The following is a 24,856-nucleotide window of genomic DNA, read 5'->3' as shown; positions in this document are numbered from 1 at the left end:
CTCAATCGCTGATACTCTTTCCTCCAGTTGATCGAGTCGGCTACCAAAGCTTGTGCATTTGTCACGTATTTCTCGTGTCATGGTTTTCATCTCTGTCATTTCGTTTATGATCTTCTCTGCATTAATTAGTCTAGCTGTCAATTCTTCCACTTTTTTTTCAAGATTTTTAGTTTCTTTGCGCTGGGTACGTAATTCCTCCTTTAGCTCTGAGAAGTTTGATGGACTGAAGCCTTCTTCTCTCATCTCGTCAAAGTCATTCTCTGACCAGCTTTGATCCGTTGCTGGCGATGGGCTGTGCTCCTTTGCAGGGGGAGATGCGCTCTTATTTTTTGAATTTCCAGCTTTTCTGCCCTGCTTCTTCCCCATCTTTGTGGTTTTTTCTGTCTCTGGACTTTGATGATGGTGACGTACTGATGGGGTTTTGGTATAGGTGTCCTTCCTGTTTGATAGTTTTCCGTCTGACAGTCAGAAGGACTGTCTGTTGGTCTGTTAGAGATTGCTTGAGGTCCACTCCAGACCCTGTTTGCCTGGGTATCAGCAGCAGAGGTTGCTGAAGATAGAATATTGCTGAACAGCGAGTGTACCTGTCTGATTCTTTCTTTGGAAGTTTCCTCTCAGGGGTGACGCCACCCTGTGAGGTGTGGGGTATCAGACTGCCCCTAGTGGGGGATGTCTCCCAGCTAGGCTACTCAGGGGTCAGGGACCCACCTGAGCAGGCAGTCTGTCCGTTCTCAGATCTCAACCTCCGTTAGGAGATCCACGGCTCTCCCCAAAGCGGTCAGACAGAGTCGTTCGGGTCTGCAGCGGCCCGCTCTTTCCCCTAATGGACTGCAGCTGTGCGCTGTCCGCAGCGGTAGAGTCTACAGAGACAGGCAGGCTTCCTTGAGCTGCTGTGAGCTCCACCCAGTTCGAGCTTCCCAGCGGCTTTGTTTACCTACTGAAGCCTCAGCAATGGCGGGCGCCCCTCCCCCAGCCTCGCTGCTGCCTTGCGGATAGATCGCAGCAGACTACTGTGTTAGCAGTGAGGGAGGCTCCGTGGGCGTGGGACCCTCCCGGCCAGGTGTGGGATATATTCTCCTGGTGTGCCTGTTTCCTTAAAGCGCAGTATTGGGGTGGGAGTTACCCGATTTTCCAGGTGGTGTGTGTCTCAGTTCCCCTGGCTAGGAAAAGGGATTTCCTTCCCCCTTGCGCTTCCAGGTGAGGCGATGCCTCGCCCTGCTTCAGCTCACGCTGGTCAGGCTGCAGCAGCTGACCCGCACCGATTGTCCGGCACTCCCTAGAGAGATGACCCCAGTACCTCAGTTGAAAATGCAGAAATCACCGGTCTTCTGTGTCGCTCGCGCTGGGAGTTGGAGACTGGAGCTGTTCCTATTCGGCCATCTTGCTCCGCCCCCTCAACAGCCTTTCATGCTAAAAATTCTCAATAAACTAGGTATTGATGGAACGTATCTCAAAATAATAAGAGCTGTTTATGACAAACCCACAGCCAGTATCATACTGAATGGGCAAAAACTGGAAGCATTCCCTTTGAAAACCGGCACAAGACAAGGATGTCCTCTCTCACCACTCCTATTCAACATAGTATTCGAAGTTCTGGCCAGGGTGATCAGGCAAGAGAAAGTAATAACGGGTATTCAGTTAGAAAAAGAGGAAGTCAAATTGTCTCTGTTTGCAGATGACATAATTGTATACTTAGAAAACCTCAGAGTCTCAGCCCCAAATCTCCTTAAGCTGATAAGCAACTTCAGCAGAATATCAATGTGCAAAAATCGCGAGCATTCCTATACACCAAGAACAGACAGAGAGCCAAATCATGTGTGAACTCCCATTCACAATTACTACAAAGATAACAAAATACCTAGGAATCAAACTTACAAGGGATGTGAAGGACCTCTTTAAGGAGAACTACAAACCATTGCTCAACGAAATAGAAGAGGACACAAACAAATGGAAGAATACTCCATGCTCATGGACAGGAAGAATCAATATCATGAAAATGGCCATACTGTCCAAGGTAATTCATAGATTCAATGCTATTACCATCAAACTACCACTGACTTTCTTCATAAAATTGGGGGAAAAAGTACTTTAAATTTCATATGGAACCAAAAAAGAGCCTGTGTAGTGAAGACAATCCTAAACAAAAAGGACAAAGCTGAAGGCATCACGCTACCTGACTTCAAACTATACTACAAGGCTACAGTAACCAAAACAGCATGATGCTGGTAGCAAAACAGATATATAGACCAATGGAACAGAACAGAGTAGTCAGAAATAACACCACACATCTACAACCATCTGATCTTTGACAAATCTGACAAAAACAAGCAATGCGGAAAGGTTTCCTTATTTAATAAATGGTGCTGGGAAAACTAGCCATATGTAGAAAGCTGAAACTGAATCCCTTCCTTACACCTTATACCTAAATTAACTCAAGATGGATTGGAGACTTAAAATGTAAGACCTAACACCGTAAAAACCCTGGAAGAAAACCTGGGCATAAACCATTCAGGACATAGACATGGGCAAGGACTTTATGACTAAAACACCAAAAGCAATGGCAACAAAAGCCAAAATAGACAAGTGGGATCTAATTAAACTAAAGAGTTTCTGCACAGCAAAAGAAACTTATCATCAGAGTGAACAGGCAACCTACAGAAAGGGAGAAAATTTTTGCAATCTATCCATCTGACAAAGGGCTAATATCCAGAATCTACAAAGAACTTAAACAAATTTACAAGAAAAAAACAATCCCATCAAAAAGTGGGCAAAGGGTATGAACAGACACTTCTGAAAAGAAGACATTTATGCATCCAACAGACACATGAAAAAATGCTCATCATCACTGGTCATCAGAGAAATGCAAATCAAAGCAACAATGAGATACCATCTTATGCCAGTTAGAATGGCGATCATTAGAAAGTCAGGAAATGACAGATCCTGGGGGAGGGATAGCCTTAGGAGAAATACCTAATGTAAATGACGGGTTGATGGGTGCAGCAAACCAACATGGCACGTGTATACCTATGTAACAAACCTGCACGTTGTACACTTGTACCCTAAATCTTAAAGTATAATAATTTATAAAAAGAAGAGATGACCACCCAAAAGTTGTAGATGGCATATCTGTACATCTGCTGTAGAGCTAACTGAATACATGCAATTTTTCATCAGTATAAGATGACTTTATCCCTTAATATGACATCAATCTTCTACTTTGATACGGTGATTAGAAGATACTTTTGTTATACAAAATAAGACCACATATGGTCTGTGTTGTCTCTTCCATGATAATTTTTAAAGGGAATTGTTTTCTCTTTTGTTCTAATACAATTGATGTATTTGTATAAATTTTTAAATGCGATCCAGGACAATACCAAAAAAAAAAAAAAAAGAGGCTATATTTAGAATTACTCTCAGGCACCTGGTGCGAGCTTAGATTGTTTTGACAAATAAAGACATTTGGGTGCTTAAAATACAAGGTAATACAATGAAAGGTCTGTATATTCCATTAAATTTATGTCATTGAATAACAAGTTTGGTTTGGAGGGCATACATGTAACTTCTTTTGAGACGAGAAATATTTTTACATTATGAAAAATTGCATGCTGACTATAATGTCTACTCATGATAAACTACATGGAATCTTCAAGAAGCTAAGCATGAAATTAATGCTGGCTTTTATTATTATACTTTCTGGGATGCTAATGCACATTAGAGAAATATGTAAACAATTTGGGAAAAAAATAAATTGGGAAGTTTTTAAAAAGGAAATACATTGCTTAGCAGTCATATTGTAGTGATTAAATTTTCCAAGTAATTTATATACTTATTATAGACATACTGTAGTTCCTAAATGTGAATAGACTACAAGATACTAGCCTGAGTTTATTTAGTAGCTGATGGCCCTCTGCTCATCCTCATGTTGTTCTAAGCAAAGTCCACGTTTTTTAATTGAATTCTGATTCTTTTTGAATATAAAATAGATTATATATTTAAATTTTGTAATATTACATTACATATTTAAAGAAAACTTTAGAGAATTGTTTACTTTTCCCTTCTGTTTTAGCAGAGGAATAGAAAGCATGCATGCAGAACAATAACAATGCAACGTAAGCGTCTGTGGCCCCAGGTGGCGGGGATATAGAGAGAACATGGGAGATACTTACGTGTAAAAATTCAGCTAGTTATCGACAAGATTCAACAAAGCTGGTACTTACCTCAACACTGCTTTGTTTCCAACTATATTCTTAAAACGAAATTTGGTAAAGTAAAAATACAGTACACACGCACAAAAACCAACGTGGATGACATCTTGATCAGGTTTAAACCTGGCAGAGACCAGGTATTAAGGGAAGTAAAGACATAAGAGAGCCAGAAAAACTCATATTTGTTCATGACTTATTAAAAATTACATTAAGCCGGGTGTGGTGACTCACAACTGTAATCCCATAACTTTGGGAGGCCGAGGTGGGTGGATCACTTGAGGTCATGTGTTCAAGACAAGCCTGACCAACATGGAGAAACCCTGTCTCTACTAAGAATACAAAATTAGCCGGACATGGTGTTGCATACCATGTCATGCCAGCTACTCAGGAGGCTGAGGCAGGAGAATCACTTGAACCTGGTAGGCAGAGGTTGTGGTGAGCTGAGAGCACCCCATTGCACTCCAGCCTGGGCAAAAAGAGAGAAATTCCGTCTCAAAAAAAAAAAAAGTAAAACAGCGTATAGCAAAGGAGGGTAGAAAGAAAGGAGCAGTGACTTTGCCAAATACCCATATTCTAAAGGAAAAAAAGAAACCTAGATTCTAGTCATTCTTGAAAAAAATTTGAACGGAAAGGAACAAAATTAAAGTATGATTTAGGGTTGGGTACAGTGGCTGTCACACCTGTAATTCCAGCACTTTGGGAGGCTAAGGCAGGCAGACCACTTGAGGCCAGGAATTTGAGACCAGCCTGGCCAACATGGCAAAACCTCATCTCTACCAAAAAAATACAAAAATTAGCCAATGTAGTGGCACATGCCTGTAGTCCAAGCTACTCAGGAGGCTGAGGCAGGAGAATCACTTGCACCCAGGAGGCAGAGGTTGCCGTGAGCCAAGATCACACCACTGCACTCCAGCCCGTGCAACAAGAGCGAAACTCCATCTAAAAAGAAAAATATATATAAAATATATATATATGCACACATATATATGTATATATATGATTTAGAAACAGTAGTGTACAAGAAGGGTTAAATAGAAGGAGAGTAAAGAATAAGATTGTATTATACAAATTCAATAAGGATGTTATACATTTGAACAATGAAAGAAAAAAGGATAGTTGAAAGGCAATTTTGAAGTACATGAAAGTGGCTTCATTTTCTCGACCTCTTGTATTGTAAATTTAACACATAGCAATACAATGCAATGTAATTGACCATTTTGTGTTCAAACCTAATCCCTGCTAAAAGTATTAGGAGCCTTTACTGGTCCCATCATTTAACTGAAATGCTTAAGGTCTACAAGATAAAACCCCGTGAACTCACAAAAACAGATTCTGTAAATGATGTCATCTTTATGCTACCACCAAATACTGCCTGTTGGTTTAGCCACTTTTCATTCTTGTTTTCAAGTACGTAATTAAATAGAAATTTGATGCCTAAATAACTAAGAACCAATACTTTTCCATATCATTTCATTTATGCTATCATGCATCTTCTCTTTGGTACCAGTTCAGCCCAGTAAGACCTGAAGGAAGGAGTCAGAACCTGGGATATTCAAGACAGAAAGAACTATGTGTGCTTTAGCACAAGGATTGGCAAACTATTTCTTAGATGGGTCAAAACATGAATACTTCAGGCTTTCCAACCGTGTAGTCTCTGTCATAGTGCTCAACTTTCCCACTGTAACATGCAAGTAGCTACATACAATATGTAAAAAAACAAGCTCAGCTATGTTCAATAAAATTTTATGAACACTGAAATTTGAGTATTATGTAACTTTTAAGTATCATGAAATATTGCCTTTCTGTTTTTCCAGTAACTTTAAAATATTAAAACTATTTTTAGCTCACAGGCCATATAAAACAGAAAGTGGACCAACTCTGGAGAATTGATTTTCAGACTGCAGGCTGTGATTCATTAGGTGTACAGTGTCATCAATAAAGCAAGCCCTGGCCAGTACTTTTTAGTGGCAGGCCATGCCATAGCATAACATAGATGACAGTATCACAGTGAAAGGAAGTTCTATTTTGTAAAACATTTGTTTCAGTTACATATGTAGGATCATGATATGAAATGTATTGCTGTAGACTGTGATAAAAAAGATTTAAAATCAATCTATTTACTAGCAACGAAATTTAGTGTCAAGAATGTGAAGTGTCTTAGCTCAAGTTTACACAACTAATTTGTAGAGACTACATTAAAACCAGATATTCTGATTTCAGTTCAGAGTTTCTTTGACTTAATTAAAAATTAGATTCAGACTAAAAGAATTCTGAAATACTTATAAAATTGCCTAGGTCTGAGAGCTCAGGATAAACCCTAACATTAAAATATTTAGAGGAATGTAAAAACCAATTGGCTTATTACTAACATTCAGATTATTAGCAATAGTCAGCTAATTTGAGTTTAAAACAATACAATGAATTAGAAAGTATACAGGCAGACTTTTTCCTGGACCTTGATCTATGCTGTCCAGATATATTGTTCCTTGCTCTCTAGTTTCAGACTATGAGGTCGGGCCCAGGGCATGTCAACTTTGACCATCAGTCTTCAGTCTGTCCTTCTCAGGTATCAAAACACAATTTTTCCCATTACACATGCCCCTTAATTAAGAGTTACCACAACATAGGTGGATACTGGATCACAAGAGAAATAAGCCACCAAGAACTAACTTTTGCTGAAAAGCCTGAGAAAAATAAGCTGAGGGAATGGACATTTCCTAAGACATAAACCTGGAGAAGTTATCCATTTCCCCTGTCGGCCCATCATGGGTGTGTCAGGTTGATTTTTTAAAGGACAATTTTAACATATAAGAATATTTTCTAATTTTTAAATTATTTCAGATTTCTTTTAGTAGAGATTTTATATCTATCTAGGTTAATTTATAGGGATATACATGTTATATTATCCATATCTGACAGGTTGTTCTCTCTGTTCTTAGTAGGATTGTTCTAATTACACAAAGTCCAACCAAATATATTCTTCTGATTAAATATATTTTTTAGCTTATAAACTATTTACTTAAAAAGATTATACAGGTAATTTCAACAGCAGTACAACAAAATATTTCAACTGGAAAAATATTCTCACAGTAAGTGTGCTTTCTATTTACATACTTGTTTTGTTATGGAGAATATCTGAGACTCTGCATCCTCTCATGAGTAAAAGAAGATGTTTAAATTAATTTCAGCAGATTTTCTTTTATAAATTGAATAATACTATTTATAATTACTGATCCTAGAATAATCCCTAGGTTAGTTTTTCTCTAGAAATTAATAGCTGTTCATTATTTCAAGTTAAATATTTCCTACTAGTATTTTTTAATTCCATCATTTTCTAATAATCACAAAAGGAATTACATTAATAACATCATTTAGCTTGCTTACCAAGTTAATATCCAGGAAAGATTCTGAGATAATACTGGGTCCCATCCCAATAAACTGATCAGTTTACCTGCCTGTATACTCCATTAGAATTCAGGCTTCTCCAGCACATGAAACATAACTGTTTTATATTTGTGTCCTGGCCTATGGTAAGTATACACACTACTTAGAGAATCTAATCTTTGAATGCCTTTAATTCTTGGAAATGACTGGTTCTCTTTTTGACAGACTTTTTTTTTGCCATTTATTTGATGCCCTTTTTTAGATCTCCTATTTCATCCAGTTTCAAAATATAACTAACTTGTAATAGATCTCCATTATATTATAACTGGATTCTAAGTAATAAAAGTACCACTTTTGTTTATAATAGGTCTAATATTTTACACTAGAAGTATTTTTTTTTTAAATTACAAAGAGACTCACATACTCACATGACTTCTTTGTTGTATCATTATTGGACTGAATTCTGGTGTTTAATATAGAATTTGACTCTTAAGATCTCACCATGAATTGTGGATAGTTGTGATTTGGATACAGGATTTTCTAGTTAGGCAAAATAATCTTATTAATTCAATGTATATAGTCTTTGGCATACTATCCCAATAAATTATTCCTTGGGTTGAATCATATGCTTATAATAATTTCTGTGACTTTAGGAAATATCTTCAATGTTGTAAAATTGAAGGAAATTCTAAGAACCTATTTCATTATGAATGAATGAAACTGTACTGATTACTCATCTCTAAGTTTTTTCTTAAATGGAGGATTTGGTAAGAAAATTTGACTTGGATCACATTTGAGAATTTATTGCTTTGAGCACAAATAAGGAACTTTGTGAAGTTTAGTTTGTTTTTTCAGGGTATTTCAACAATTTGGCAATAATTATTGTATAAAGTTAATGTACTTTTGGAATTAAGCGAGGTTCACCTGACTGACCTCTACTTGAGCCTGCTTTATACTGAAACCATTTTTTTTGGTGATTTATGCCTTAATTATAATAATTATCAAATAATTTCCTTTTACCAATTATGTTTTTTCTCTCTGACTTCATGAATGTCTTTTTTATGAAAAGAAGAGTGATACATAGCATTTCCATTTTACATGATATATTAAGTATTTGAAAGAAAAAACACCAGTACTTTTTTAATACAAAAATAAAGATCTTAAAGGGTGTATATAACTATCTGAAATGTATTTAAATTTGTGAACTTGTAATTATTAAGTATATTTGAGAATTTAAATAAATTAATATCAGAATTTAGGTAGTTTGAAACTGTATACAAATTGTTCATGTATACATAATATGCTTAAAAGGATTTATATTTTATTTATTTATTTATTTTGAGACGGAGTCTTACTCTGTCACCCAGGCTGGAGTGCAGTGGCGCAATCTCGGCTCACTGCAAGCTCCGCCTCCTGGGTTCACACCATTCTCCTGCCTCAGCCCACTGAGTAGCTGGGACTACAGGGGCCTGCCACCACGCCCGGCTAATTTTTTTTTTGTTTTTAGTTGAGATGGGGTTTCACCATGTTAGCCAGGATGGTCTCGATCTCCTGACCTTGTGATCCGCCTGCCTTGGCCTCCCAAAGTGCTGGGATTTTAGGCGTGAGCCACCACACCCGGCCAATTATTTTATTTTTAATATAGAAGCCTTACTGTAGCCACTCTTATTTAAATGTAACTACTTGTGTAAGGTAATCATATCACTAACATAGTATATTTTCTCTTCTTTTGATTATTAATATTTCTTGAAATGATGTGTACCTGGTTAAAACACATGTATCATTCTTAGTAATTATTTAGGACCAGAGTCTTTCTTGAGCAATGTTAAAATTTGAACCAGACATAGGTTAATAGCTTTAGAATTTGATTGAGGCTTTTGAAATTTCAAGGAGCTCAGAGAGAAGTAAAGAAAGTTGATGCAGAGGAGTGATACAGGAATAACAATTGATTCTCTAATTAACCCAAAAAGAATTGCAAGATCCAAATGATTTATGATCGCGAAATGTCTCTTATTTCACTTATTTCATTCCTAATCATTGCTGTTGTGATTGTATTAGGAAGTCAAGAACAGGGCAAGACACTCAGGTCAGTCACCTTCTGTAGTGGAAATTTGAGTTACTACTGTGAGTAAAAGTATCTCATGCAATTTCGAAAATAATTGTTTTATGTTATTTGGAGACATAGTACTTTATTGTAATCCTTACATCAGTACCGTATTCTTTAGACTCTTCATAAATCTACATTTCTATGTCTTATCTCTGTAACTGGTCTCTTATCTCCTTGAGACCAAAGACTGTATCATTTCTGGATTCCTTATAGATCCTTATAGATAGTGCAAAGTCTATAGCAGTGATATAATTATTGTTCCTTAAATAAATTTGTAAAGCATAAATTAAAAAAGAGTAAACTCGGGGCAGTGTTTCACAGATAATAGGTGTTAATAATATTGCTGATAATGCCATTAGAGTATTCTCTTTGGCTCATATTAAAATCATATCACTAGTTTAAAATCTGTATAGAAACCATCACTATAGATTCCTTTTTGTATTTTAATCTGTCGTTTTGTAGAAGAGTTATCTGTGAGTGTTACGAACTTCAGTTCTGGCATTATGTAAAAACTTCTCAGCAGAAGCAAAACTATAAAAAAATATTCACAGTAAGATTTCTAGGCTGTATCAACACAATGACAAAAAATTTAGAGAGTTTATTTCAATAAATCAGTCAAAATGATTATTTGGGTATTGTGTAACTACAATTAAACTTTGTTTCTGAGCAATCTAAACATTCTGGGATTACAATTTAAAAGCACTGAGTCAACCATTGTCATATGGAAATTGATTTTTAGTTCTTCCAAACATCTGAAATTTCCGTGGGAAATGTGTAATATCAAATTACTTTGAAATTGCAAGTAAAATTAATAATATTAATTTCTTTATCAGTCTTCCAAAATATCTCATGTAACACAATACCTCTGATTTCTGACTTTTGATAAGCCAGATGCATTTTGCAATTCAAATATTTTGGATCTACGAAAGGTAGTAAGTGCATATATTTCATAGCATCTTTAGGAAAGGCTGGGAGGGCTCCCTAATAAAACACATTAACATGCCTACAGTAATACGTAGGGATTTTCACAATAAATAAAATAACAAATTTTAAATAGCATCACATTATTCAGGGGAAATTTTGCTGATAATTGAATTTGTGATAATCTTACAAGAAAGCTTTCAGTTTTCATAGCTTTTTGGGTTTCAGAATTGTAAAGTATCATGGATGTACAGCTAAAATAATTGCCCTGCGATTTTTAGTATCTCTAGATGTGTAAGGGTGTGTATGTATATGTTTGTGTTCTGCTTCTCTGTTTCTCTTACACATACGAGCTCATGCACATATGCACACAGACACACACACACCACACAGATGCATGTACACACACCACACAGATGCATGTACACACACCACACAGATGCATGTACACACACATCTTGGGATGAGTAAGTAGTTTCCTTGGAAGACAGCCAAACTCATTTGTTTATATATTGTCTATGGCTACCTTTGTACCACATGCCAGAGTTCAGCGGTTGTGACAGAAACTTATAGCCACCAAAGTCAAAAATATTTACTATCAGGTCCTTTACAGAAAAAGTTTGCCACCACCTAATATATCTGGTATATCCAGAAACTTAAGTTTTGTTCCTGTTTTAAAGACAGTAAGACTGTCATAAGTTTGTGATAACTTAGTTTTTAGTGAACTAAAGATCAGTGAATGCATGAACTCTCACCGTCTCTACCGTATTTTGCAGGGTTTTTTTTGTTGTTGTTGTTGTTAAAATTTGTAATCTAAACATGAATGTAAGCTGTATTGGCTTAATTATATTTAAATAAGCTTTTTTAGTCAAATTTTATTATAGTTTTAAGTTAATGTTAGAGTTGATCCCATTTGTAATACAGTTTTAAAATAAAATACTTGAGAGAACACATAGGCAAACCTTAAAATGTTCAATTAACATAGTAACTAATATTACCTATATACATCCTATATACATCTTAATATTAGTTTTAGCAATAATAAAAATTTAAGCCATTATTGTTATTTCAAAGGATGTTTCATGTTGATTTTTGTTTGTTTTCTTGGTTTTGAATTAGAAAGCCACACTAATTGCTTGCTTTGCTCTTTTTTAAGGTTTAAATCTTAGTAAGTTCAGGTGACTTACATGGTAACATTGAAAGTAAATTTCACAGAGAGAAGCATATCACAGTGAGGGCATAGGAAGATAATTTCATGTTTCAGGTTAAAAAAGTAAAAGAATAGTAGAAAATATCAGAAATTACTATTGTGCAGATAGAGATGTGTAAGTATTATAGGAGTCTAAAAGATACTCATTATGGTAATACCCTGTGTCTTAGAATCCTTCACCATACCACGTGAGAAGTGGAGAGAACAGAATTTTGAAGAACACACCACTGAAACTAAGGCACATGAAGCATAGTGGACATGCAAAATTCCTTTCCACACCTATAGTTACTCAACATTTGTTACTGAAATGAAAGTATTTCAGTGCCATTCAGCTCTACTAATTTGGGGATTTTTTAAAGTTAAGAATAGGCTTGGCCTGGTGGCTTACACCTGTAATCCCAGCACTTTGGGAGGCCCAGGTGGGTGGATTGCTTGAGCTCAGGAGTTCAGATCAGCTTGGGCAACATGACAAAACCCTGTCTCCACCAAAATTACAAAAATTAGCCACTGTATTCCAGCCCGGATGACACAGCAAGATTTTGCCTCCAAAACAAACAAAAAGATTAAAAATCATTAGAAGATTAACTAAAAACTAGTTATGCCTGGGCATATTTGATTTTTAAAATTCAGATTGTCAGTATAGTCATATCTGTTTGATGGAAAATAAATTGGTATCTTTTATTGTGGAGAGAAGTATTGTCTAGAATGAAACTCATCACTTTTCCTTCTGCAAATTTGCTTCTTTATTTGCTTTCCTTATCTCAGTTAACGGTATCATCATCACACTCTGATGGTTCCTTTACCGTGCCCCAAATGGTTGTTAAAATAGTTGTCTAAAATAGTTTGTCTCGTTACAGAATGCCTTTCAAGTCTGTCTCTACTTGCATTGCCACCATCTTGAGCTCAAGCTTTCAGTCGTGTAACTAAAGTTTTTAGTTACTAGTTTCTTCCTGTACTGCTGACAGAAAGTGGTCTTTCCAAAATAGAGCTAATTCTGTCTGCGCCCTGCTTAAAATCCTGTAGTTTCTCCCTGGTGATGACAGGATAGTATGCCATGTATGGCTCTACTTCCTGCCTACCTCTCTGTCTTCCTTTCCAGTCACTTCCTTTCATCCTTCACACCCTACGACATAACATTCCAACTCCGTTTTGCTGACTATTGCATGCTTCTTTATACCTCAAACATTTCTCTGTCACATGTAGTGACCTTCCTTTCTTTCCATTTTTTGCTTAGATAGGCTCAGCATTATCCAACTTAAATGTCACATTCCCCATAACTTCTTCTCCTAGACACAGTTGCTTAATACCCTTCCTGTGCTTCTCACACTGCACTCTCTATGAACCCCCTAAGATTCCCTATCATGATTATTTGCTTACATTATCTGCCCCACATCCCACTTAGTACCTACCATGGTGTCAGGCGCATTAGAAGTACGCTTGGTAAATGTTTTTTGAATGAATTCGGATCTTATTCTAAAAAATGATGTTCTTATTATTGCTCAAAGTGTAATTTTTATCTACAGTTGATAATGATTTATAGATTTATTGATTCAATTAATATTTATTCATAATATATTCAAAGCAATCATAGATGTCTGTCAGAGTCTCCTCTCTTGGATCCTTACTTCAAGAAAACTTTAACATTTAAAAGATGAGTTCCATATAAGAGCATTATTTCTTGTCCCTAGAACATGTGATATTCTTCATCTCCCACCATGAGGAACATTCTGCTAGAGATGGAATTTTTCAACAGTATTTTAAAACTTTAGGGCTCTTTTAACTTGATATTCAATTCAACAGATGTAAAAAGTTAGACCCACAGATTGACTCAAAAGAGTCTGACAGTTCTTTATTAAAATAATATCATTGTATCTTTTAGTAGTGTTTGTATTAAATAAAGATAGCTTTGTCCCAAAGGCCAAGTTTCTAACTTTATACTCATTTTGGAGATTTCTTATCTGGTTTATCATTTGTGGCAGTTTTTTGTTTTGTTTTGTTTTATCTTGTTTTTTTGGTGGGGAGGGAGTGTCATCCTGAAAGTAGAAATTGACTTCCTGCCCCTAGTCAGTGTGAACCCAAAAGAACTGCCAGTTTTTTTGGATAATGGTTTACTCAGCTATATCTGTTTTATTTACTGCCTGGATCTGGACCACCTCAAGTTTGTCCAGCTAATTAATCTTCTCAAGTACTTGTATCTTAGCCACTCAGTGAGCTGACTTCATCTTTCAACAATGTAGTTCATAATATATTCAAAAGCTCTTAATGGATGGTTTCCTTACTGTTAAAGTATCTCCCAAATATACAAGCCTCTTTCCTCATAAGCCCTCACACGTTTATTATCTACATTCCAGGTGTTCATTTTATACTGGTAAGCTCTATGGTTTGCAATACTGAATCAGTAATTCTGGTTAGAATATTTATTATTCTAAAAATATGTATTTTTAGAATACATATTTTTGGTGAAAATATTCTATTACTTTGCCCATACTCCTAACTATATTTTTGCTGGGGAGGCACATATGTACAGCTCCTTTGGGAGCTACTTCTTACTTAACAAGGCACAGATTGTCATGATAGAATAGGAATACTATAAATAGTCCTTAGTATCATTTCTCAAAACATTTTATAACTTGCTTTAAATTTTTCCGTTTGTCTTTCAAAACCATATAATTTTCTTTCTTTCAGTCTTAATCTATCTTTGATTTTTACCCTAGCTCTCCAGTACACTTTTAAACACTCTTATAGTTTATTCATCCATCCCCCAAGCTATAAAAGTTTTTTTCAGATTTTTTCTTTGTTCTCTGCTTCCTGTGTGCTTTTCACTTAAGCTATTGCTTTTTGTTCCCATGTCTGACCACAATAAGCTACTTTCACCAGGAAAACTGTCCAAATCATTCAACTTTGAATTGACCATTATGAGCATTCTCATAATCATATATTGCCATATTATTAATACCAAACTATGTAGCTCTGCAGCAAACAGAATGGGCTTTGAGTTGGATGACTTGAATTTGGGTCCCAATTCCACCACTTACTGAATGACACACCTTTGGCTAGCCACCAAATCTCTTCAATTTTTATGTATCAAATGAGGTAGTTATAACTACTTTAAACAGTTATTAGGAGATTCAAATGAGATAGCATATATGTAAGTTATCTGTAAATTCTAAAGTTCTATATAAATTTTATATAATCTTAATTTGAATTAAGATATGGGCACTTGGGAAGGTATAAATAATAACTTATTTATTACTGTAAACTGCTTAGTACTAACACTATATTTTGCTCATAAGTGGGTATATCAAATGAATTAATTTGACTATGAATTTTTTGTGACATACAAAAAGGATACAGTCAAACTTTTTGAGACATACACTTGTAAAATATTTGTCTTATTCATATACAGCTTAAGAGTTACTTATAACATCAGTCAGTGGTTGTATTTTCATTATCTCTAGTAAAACATTGAGTTTACCTCTTTTTTTTTTTACTAAAAACCAAAGTGATTATGTAATTTTTGAAGATAGATAGGTCTTTCAAATTTGCCTCTGCTTGTGTTCTCATTGTCACGTTTAGTTTTTCTTTTGCTTTTGGGAAAATCCATTTGTTCCTTCTGTCCAAAACTAATTAGACAAAACACATGAGTAAAGGTGTGAGGTTCTATGGACTTGAAATCACAATAGCCTTTTACAAAATACTGAGAGCACCGTTTGCAAATTGGAATTTTGCTATTGTATCAATTTTTTTGTCATTCCTCTTGAACAAAGCATTAATGAAGCATTTGTTTATATTTTTCTTATGATGGAATGATGTTATTTGTAAAAACTATAAATGTTCTTGTTACATAGTGTTTTCTAAAAGTTCATTTAAAAAATTGACTTCTGAGAAATGAATGCAATTTCATGTTTTTCCTAATTTTACTTCAATTTGTTACATATTTAAAAACTCATACACAGAATATATGTGAATAATTCTTTATATCAAAGCCTTATTGTCTAAATTTACATGAGTTTAATTGTGATCGTTTGGCCTTTTACTTGTTTTCTCTTTGTCAGAATTCAAATCTTTGAGTAGCCAACAGGTGATACATGTCTCATTAATCTTTCTGACTCCCTAGAACTTGAGCATGAGAATTATTGATCAATTACACCCATTGTCTCTTAAATGAGCTTCTCACATCTGCCTCTTATTTCATTAGTTAACTGTCTGCCCAAAGATCTGATGAGATGGAACACTAGTACGTTTTTATAGCTTGTTCTGTTGGTCGGTACAATGAGGAGATAGGGTCATTAGCAAAATGGGCACAAAAGGGTATCTATCCACTACCTACAGTAAATATACATGCTAGTGTCTAGAAGGCACTTAAGACTGTTTATTGAAATCACCTTAAGAAAAAATAACTGATTTCACTTCGACTTTCCATTTAGCAATAAATAATGTTAAGACCATGGCCTTTCTTACTGTGTGATGCTTTTACTAATTACATTTATCATCAAAGGAAGAAAAATGATAGTATTTCTAAAAACTATGAATGTTCTTGTTACATAGAAGTTATTTTTGAAAGAGGAAAAATCTATTAAGTTACTTTAATTTTAAAAGCAGTGAAAAACTTTAGAAAATATTTTTAAATTACCAAACATCATAATTAACTTACTCTCAACAGCTTTATTAATACTTGATTACTTCATTCTCTATGTTGGCACTTCAAAAAACTACCAATTAAGATCTGCTTTCTTATCATATACATTGTTATACAGCAGTCATACTTTTAATTGGAAAAAATCTTGATAACTTTTCATCAATACATATAAGACTTAATGTTTAAACTGTTTATAGAAAGAATACATTCTTAACCTGTAGAATGGGAATAATAATACTGTGTCACAGAGTATAATGATAATTAAATGAGACCATGCACATAAGGCACTGTACCAATGTGTTAAATATTGCCCAGCACATAGTAAGTGATCAATGAGTAGTAGCCATTATTACATAGACATTATTACATTCTGTTTTTTTCTTCTGCTATCTGTTGGGGAGATTGGAAGTATAACAGTGCAATATTTTATAAGCATTGATTGATGTGTTAATCATACATTCTTTTTATTATTTTTTAAATTATTTAATAACTGATAAGCTGTGGAAATTACCTGTTTGTAAATTAATTTTGTCTTTTGGAACAAAATTTAGGCAGAACTTCAATGATTATTGTTCTTTGCTCCAAGGAAACAACCATATAATAAATGTCGTTGGAGTAATAGGAGCTACACATAGCTCATCAATTTTACTAACCTTCCCCATTTTGTTTAAATGTAAGAAATGCCGCCACCAAATAAACAACCAAAGCATGAAGTCAGTTTTTGAGTATTTTCACATCATCTTGTGTATCTGAATAGTTTTAAATTATTGTTAAAAATATATGTTAGGTGAACATTTTCATTCATTTTACCTTAGGAATTCTATTTAAAAGAAAGCTTTTTTATACATTAAAATTATGTAATGAATTAACTCAGAATGGTAATTTCTACCATTGTAATTTAATTTTGTTTTAACCTTTCTTTGTTGTAGGCCTTGTTTGTATGAAGTCCAGCACATCTGTGGTTGAGCTTGTTATGCTGCTTTGTTCTCAGGTACAAAATCTCATTAACTCAATTACATTAATATATGAGGACTTTTGTGACTAATAATAAAAAGTACGTGCATGTAAGTGTATGTTTATATATTTTTAAAATTTCCATCTGTTATCCCATAGATGGAGAAAATAATTTACACTGAGTTATATTAGTATATAGATTATCTTACCATGTAAGTATTGACTTATTCTCCCTCTCCCTTCTTCCACTCTTTTTAGCAGTATTATTCTACGCTTTCAATTCTTCCATTGTTTCCTATCATATATATGTATATAAAATACATATATAATGCATAAACATTGTAATTTATAATTTTTAAATGTATTATTAATTACATTGTTTCTTTCTTCTTCTTTATTATATTTGAGATAACAAAAAGTAAGTTTTTTAATTCCATACCCAAAGTGTATGATACAGCTTAAGACCTTGCTGCTTTCTCTTTTTTTAAGTGTAATTTGTATATGTCAGTATAAATTCTGAAAATCTACTTGAGCTGTTTATCTTTAATAATCAGAATCAAAGATAAATGGTAATTGTTGGGTATTGTTTCTTCTTAACAATTACAGAGAAACCAAAAATAAATATAAATATATTTTCTGATTACTTAAATAGGAACCTATTGGTCTTTCTTCTCACCAGCTCTGTCAAGTCTCCTAGTAGTCCTGATTATCCTGATTATCATATTAGTGTTAAATATTTTGTAATGTCAGAATGAAATAAGAGCTTGTGTGTGTTTGTAATAAGCAGTTATTACCTTTATTCATAGTTTCCCCAGTAGAAAGAAACATATATCTAAGCTCTTCCTAATTACTGGCCTGAGGTTTGCTTAAAGCTACAGCTAACTCGCAAACAAACAACAATATGAATTCAAGTGATCCTCTAAAACATCAGCAAAGCTAAACAAAACAAACGAAAAACTTACCAATTGATTTTCAGTTTTCAGGTTTACTTTCTTCAAGAATATATTCCTAGGAAAATCGTTAGGCCCATGTTCCTCATTATAGCCAGGAACAACATTGATAAGTAAGAGGTTAAAGAAAGCAGCATCCCTGTGAGAAGCTCATCTGCAGGGCATTTGAAAATGTTATCACCTACTGTTGAAGTCCTGAGTTCGAGAGACTATCTGGATCTTTTCGATTCATGATGATGCACAGTTCTGTAAAATGCTTTAATGGAAAAATAGCTTAGAATTCCTTCTTCTATAGCCCTGTGTTTCACTGCTGTTCAGAGAAACAAGGAGGAATGTAGCATTAAGATCTAGTGTCTTTGATGGCCTCATCATCTAATCATAGGTTTAACATTACTCATTTGCTGGCTCCAGGAATTCCTGCCATTAAGGGCCCTAGAGATGAAACTTTGCCTCAGATATTGATTGAAAGGAAGAGTGAGAAATTTAAGCTCTCTATGCAGTGCACTTTCTTTCAGTGTTTCAGCAAAGCAATGTTGTAAACATGCCTCTCGATTTGATTTTTAAGTTGAATTTTTAAAATAATTCAGTTTTTTAAATATTTCAAGTATTTAATTGATTAAATGCACCTCATTTAAGTAAATTAAAAATATATGCTTATTCTTTAAAATAGCTCCCAATTGTTTTTGTTATTTTCTGTTTAAGTGAAATAATGCTTTCCACTAAATATTTTTAATGAAACTAATAATCCTCCTTTATTCCTATTCGGGGGGATCAGTTTACCATTTTACTGTGAAATTAAGCTTGTAGAACTATCTTTGTAGATCATTAATTGCTCCATGTATGTTTAAAATCATGTCTTTAGTTGTAAGGACACACATACCAAAAAATGGACATGTCTTCAAAGTTTCTTAAAATGATGTGCCATTTTTCTATACTACTTAAATTCAAGATGATTTAGATCCTATTTTCATCCATTAACAGGGCAACATAGCAGTAGCATACCTCTGAAAAGAGAAATAAATACAGTTAATGATGCTGTGGAGACTGCTTGGCATAGCTCTCTCCAAAGCAGTTCTTCTGCAGCCCTTAATGCATCTCTTGTAGAATGAAGCACAGTCCCTGTAGAATTAGTACAGTTCTGTAGGCCATCTTTGTGCCAAGGCAGTAGATAATCCTGGTGAATATTGAAAGCTGCAGAGTTCTGAGTACTTTTTGTTTTACTCTACAGACAGCCTTTTGTAAGTCTTGATAGCTCCATGTTATTATCATGAGCAGTATTAATACTAATAAAAATAGTTGAAAATCTGAATGAATAGCTTTAAGTTACTATCTTGATATTCTATGTATATATTTTTTCCACAGTGAGAAATCAAACTAAGATCTTATTCATATTGTAATTTAATGCTGGTTAGAATAAGTTAGAATTCTGCAAATGGAATTTTTAATGTATTTATTTGTATAAAATATGCTTTTCTTTTTCCAAATTTAGACAAGCCATTGAAAGATAAAATTTTTTTGAGAGACCAGGCAGCTAAGTATTAAAAAGGGAAAAGAAAATGCAATATTGGGTTTTTTATAGGATTTTGTTTTTCTTTGCTACAACACATTAGATGGCTTTTATTTTTATGCTTCTCATTTTCATTTTGGAAATTTCCTGTTAGCAACTACATATTATTAAGGATATCAGCTTTTCTTTCTTATCTGAGCTCCTGAATAAACTTACTATTGCTAATAGTTTGTGCCCAAAATATGGTCTAAATTTACATGGGATCATATTACAAGTGTCTGAAGGTACTTGTCAAGGATAATTCAGTTCATATGGGCAAACTTTTAAACTCCAAGGGATGTATCATCCAGTCTACCCCCCAGTGTAATTTTACATCTTTGTGGAAAACGTATTTAAGTCTTAAGAAGCTGTTAATATTATCATTGTGATATATTTATCATTCCACAAATACCCAAAACATTTTTTACTGTATTCTGGAATTTTTTCTGATATAGATTTTATGATACAAATATATTTATTCTTCTTCACTTTTATTTTGTATTAAAGTTGACATTAGTAGCATTTTAAAAATTGGTTTCATATCATTTTGAAGTGAAATGAACTAAAGTAAAAAACTTAATATCAAATCAGAGCTTAATTAGGGAATACAAGGTCTTCTACAGATTCTTCAGTATATCAGAGGTCTGATACTATCTTTTATCATAGCTTTTCAAAAAAAGTTTTATAATTAGATATGGTTGAGGTGCTTATTCTCTATGTGTACTTATTTGTTTATTACATTATTTTTACCATATTGTGCTCTTTGATGAATAGCAGATTTAGTTTTCAAGTAAACTTCTTTAGGTACTATAATAGTTTCTAATTAATTCCAGATTTTTTAAGGAAGTCTCCATAAGATATACTGCAGGAAAAATGGACTGATGTTATCCCATAGCATTTCTTTAAGTTTTTGTAAGTAAAGCTTAGCAGATGTCACTTGCATTTTTCTGTGCCTTATCTGTCAATAGAAAATATTTTATAAATTGAGAAACTGTATATTTAAAAAATTCTTAGTATTTAAGTGCTTTCTGACTGGAGGCAATGATTAAGCAAATGCATGCTTAGTAAGTCATTTCTACTCTGACTGAAAACCTAAAGATATATAAGTAATATAAAGTAATAGGCCTGCAAAATGAATTATTTTGTGGTTTGTTTGAATTTAGTTTTTTCTAAATACCTCATATACTTAAATAAAAAGAATTTTTGTGACTTCACTGATATGATCAAAGCGTTAACCCAGGACTTCTAAAGACAACACTTATAAAAGACTTCTAAAGACAACACTTATAAAAGAACTAAAGAACAATCTTTTTTTTTTTTTTTGATTTGGCCTTTGAACATTTACGTTTTTCATTTTTTCTCCAGTTTGATATAGTTGAGTCAAATAGTACAAAAGAAAAAATACACTTTTCTACTGCTAAATACAATAAATCTGAGGCTGAGGTTCAAAGACATAGATAAGAGAACATAGAGGCCTATTAAAAAATATTCATTATAAGTACTCAATAGTGAAAGGATTTTTGGTGTATATAGTAAGATTTCAAACATAAGAAAACCAGGCATAGAGTAGATGTTTTTTCCCCATTGTCTTTGGAAATATCATGAAATTCTAATTATCATGATGAAGTTATGTCACATTTAATTTGGTAGTTATTTAGTGACTACATTTTTTAAGCATTTTGATGGTTACTAAAGACTTACACATTGTTCCATTTCTCACATTTAGTGTTATCGATGAAACTTGCCAGTTTTGAAGCTGAATTTGAATTCAGTTAAGAATGATAAAAAATTATGACCTGATACTTAAAATTGAATATAAATGAGCAATTACCTTTGTGCGGTTAGTAAATGAGTCCTATGTACCAACAATAAGATTGTCATGGAAAGGTTTATTGAGGTGAACTACAAATGAGCCCTGAAGGTGCAAGGTATTCTATTCAGCATAAGCAGAGAAGGAGAACTGGGCTGAAGAAACAGCCTGAGCCCTGTTTCTTCAGAAACCTGAGGTCTGGAGAGGAATGAGTCTCTCATTGGAAGAAGAATCATCTTGGGCCACACATAATATACACTAACACTAATGACAGCTGATGAACTAAAAAAAAAAAAAAAAGTAGGTCTTGTAATGTTTTAAAAAAGTTTACAAAGTTGTGTTGGGCCACATTCAAAGCTGTCCTGGGCCACATGCAGCCCATTGGCCACAGATTGGATACGCTTGTGTTACTTGCTCAAGCCAGTTACCAGCCTCATTTACAGCACATCAGAAATTAAGTAGCCATATGTGATTAAGGTCAAGGGATAGCAAAACAATTAAAAAAAAATTAGAAAATGTAAAAAACAACAGCAGAAATTAAGTGGCCAGGCAATATATAATATTTATTTGTTTACCTAGGCAGTGTATAATACAATACCTTCCTCAAGAGTATTTTTAACATAAAATATTGTAGTGTGTTAATAGTATAGAATTAAGGCTAGTAAGAAATGTCTAACTTTTAAACAGTATTGGATAGTTCATGATCATTGACTACAGATTCTATTTTAAAAGAGCCACTTTTTCATTTTCTAATATCTGAGAAATCCCTGCCTTGCTGTCTAGATGGTGGGTGACCCCACCTCTTATCTGTGGTATAATGTCATTTCCAAGTTAAAGGGGGCAAATTTGGGCATTTAATGTTTTTGGAGTGACTATATTATATAATCTCTATTGCCATAAAAGTTTGTAATATGTCCTAAAGTATAAAGAAAAGTTAAACAGGAAGGTGAAAATACGGTGAGGCATAAACATTATAGTCAACTCAAATAACAATAAAGATTTAAAATTATTAGAGAATATGGAGAAAATTATACACTGAAAATGTAGACATTTTAAAGGAAAAGGAGTATCAATAGAAAATAATTGGAAAATTGTATTTAATATATCTTGGGGAGAAGCAGTACAGAACACATTGCAACAGGAAGACAGACTCTCTCTCTGTTATGTGTTCAATTACTTATAGCATTCCTGGATGAAAATTTAATCAAAGAGTTAAAGAGCATATAATTCAAATTACTTTTGATTAATTCTATGAGGTATTTTATTGTTGGATTCTTTTTTAAAACTCTTAGAGACGTTAGCAGGTATAAGACATTTTCAGTCTCTTTTATGTTGTAAAATATTTTTTCTAAGCTACCTGCAATACATACAATACTCACACATCATTTAACACTTATATATAACAACTTAGCACATATCCACTTCAAATTAGAGAGGTAAAAGTTTATGAAGAAACAAAAAGTTCTGACCTCATCTGTTAGAAATGATAAACTAAGGCTGGGTGTGGTGGCTCAGGCCTGTAATCCCAGCACTTTGGGAGGTCAAGGCAGGTGGATCACGGGGTCAGGAGTTCTGGACCAACCTGGCCAACATAGTGAAACCTGTCCCTACTAAAAATACAAAAATTAGCCAGGCATGGTGTGGACACCTGTAGTCGCAGCTACTCAGGAAGCTGAGGCAGGAGAATCTCTTGAACCCGGGAGGTGGAGGTTACAGTGAGCCGAGATTGCACCACTGCACTCCAGCCTAGGCGACAGAGCAAGACTCAGTCTAACAAAAAACACACGCACATACAAAAAAGAAAGAAATGATAGAAAAGAACAACAGTCTTTTTTTCCTCGTGTCTAATTTCTCATAATTCTAGTAAGATTGAGGGGAAAAAAGAAATCAATAAGCCTAGGCCACCTGCAGGATCATTTTTAAGAGTGTTTAATGTCTGTGACAGAAGAGAAGGAATGTAGAATATGCTGAATCCCTGGATCCCTGTCACTAAGTCCACCTCCCTGACCTAAAATTTCTTTCCATACTCTGCCTCAAAATTCACATTTCCCTTTCTCCCAGTATTTTAGTTTATTTTTCTTTAATCTTTATTTTCCTGTGTCTACATTGTATAAGTTTTTCAGACAAATTACAACAATTTTGAAAAATAGTGAAAACTATATATATATATTGCACAGTTTTCCCTCTAGCTCATGTTCCCTTTTCTGGTGGTAGATTTTCTTCATTTTTATCTTATGCATATTTTAATATGCTTTATTTTTATTAGCTATCACGTAATAAGTAGTTTTCTGTATCCTCTTTTTTTGTTCCATTGTACATTTCCTCATGATCATTTTTTCTGTGGTTTCGTTGTTTAAATAATTAGAGACTCACAGGAAGTTGCAAAAATAGTACACAGAGTCCCATGTACCCTTCCCTCAGCTTCCTCCAAAAGTAACATCTTATATATGACTGTAGTAGAGTATCAAAGCCAGGAAATTGATACTGATGTAGTACTGCCAACTAGATGATAGACATTATTCAACGTTCTCTGTTTTTTACATGTGTTCATTTCTGTGTGTATGTAACTCAATAAAATTTTATTCCAAGTATTAATGAAACCAATACGGTTGTTCTTGGACCTCATATCTTCCCAATTATTTCAAACTCTTTTATTTCATGAAGCCTTTCTGTATTATTATTATAAGATTCTAATCTCTCCATCATTCCCTTAGCATCTGAGTGCATAAATCTGGATGGTAAATATAGGAACCTGTTTATATGTTTTAATTAGATGCTCTTATATGTGATTAAGGTATGATTTTCTTTATCCACCACATTTCAGTTTGCATTAGAATAAGCTGCATTTCTGGTATTTCCTTTCTTTCTGAAGAACTCTCTTCAGCCAATGGAGAAAATAAGTATTGTATAGTCTCAATGTATTTAACTAACATTTATGAAGAGCATTTAAAAGCATACATTGTTTATTTACAACAATCCAAAAGAAAAGACTGCTTAAGGATGACACAGAACTTTGAAGTTTTCTGAAGTCACTTTATGGATGTTATTCATTTCAGTTATGCTACAAATTTACACCATACTAAAGATCACTTTATTTTTCTATTGCCTTGTGTTATGCTTACCACTG

At 33.9% G+C, this 24,856-nt stretch overlaps 1 protein-coding gene across 8 annotated transcripts in view; it reads left to right on the top strand.

Moving 5' to 3' along the window:
* NBEA (neurobeachin) overlaps positions 1-24,856 on the top strand; it is a 786,519-nt gene that overhangs the window by 346,536 nt on the left and 415,127 nt on the right. For all 8 annotated transcript variants that reach the window (XM_033235426.1, XM_033235381.1, XM_033235435.1 and 5 more), the window contains one exon: positions 17,399-17,460. In XM_033235426.1, the coding sequence (XP_033091317.1) occupies positions 17,399-17,460 (62 nt within the window). The remainder of the gene's footprint in view (positions 1-17,398; positions 17,461-24,856) is intronic.

The sequence above is a fragment of the Trachypithecus francoisi genome, unplaced genomic scaffold, assembly GCF_009764315.1.
Source record: "Trachypithecus francoisi isolate TF-2019V2 unplaced genomic scaffold, Tfra_2.0 Contig01461, whole genome shotgun sequence".
NCBI lineage: Eukaryota > Metazoa > Chordata > Mammalia > Primates > Cercopithecidae > Trachypithecus > Trachypithecus francoisi.
This window is presented reverse-complemented; position numbering and strand designations above follow the sequence as displayed.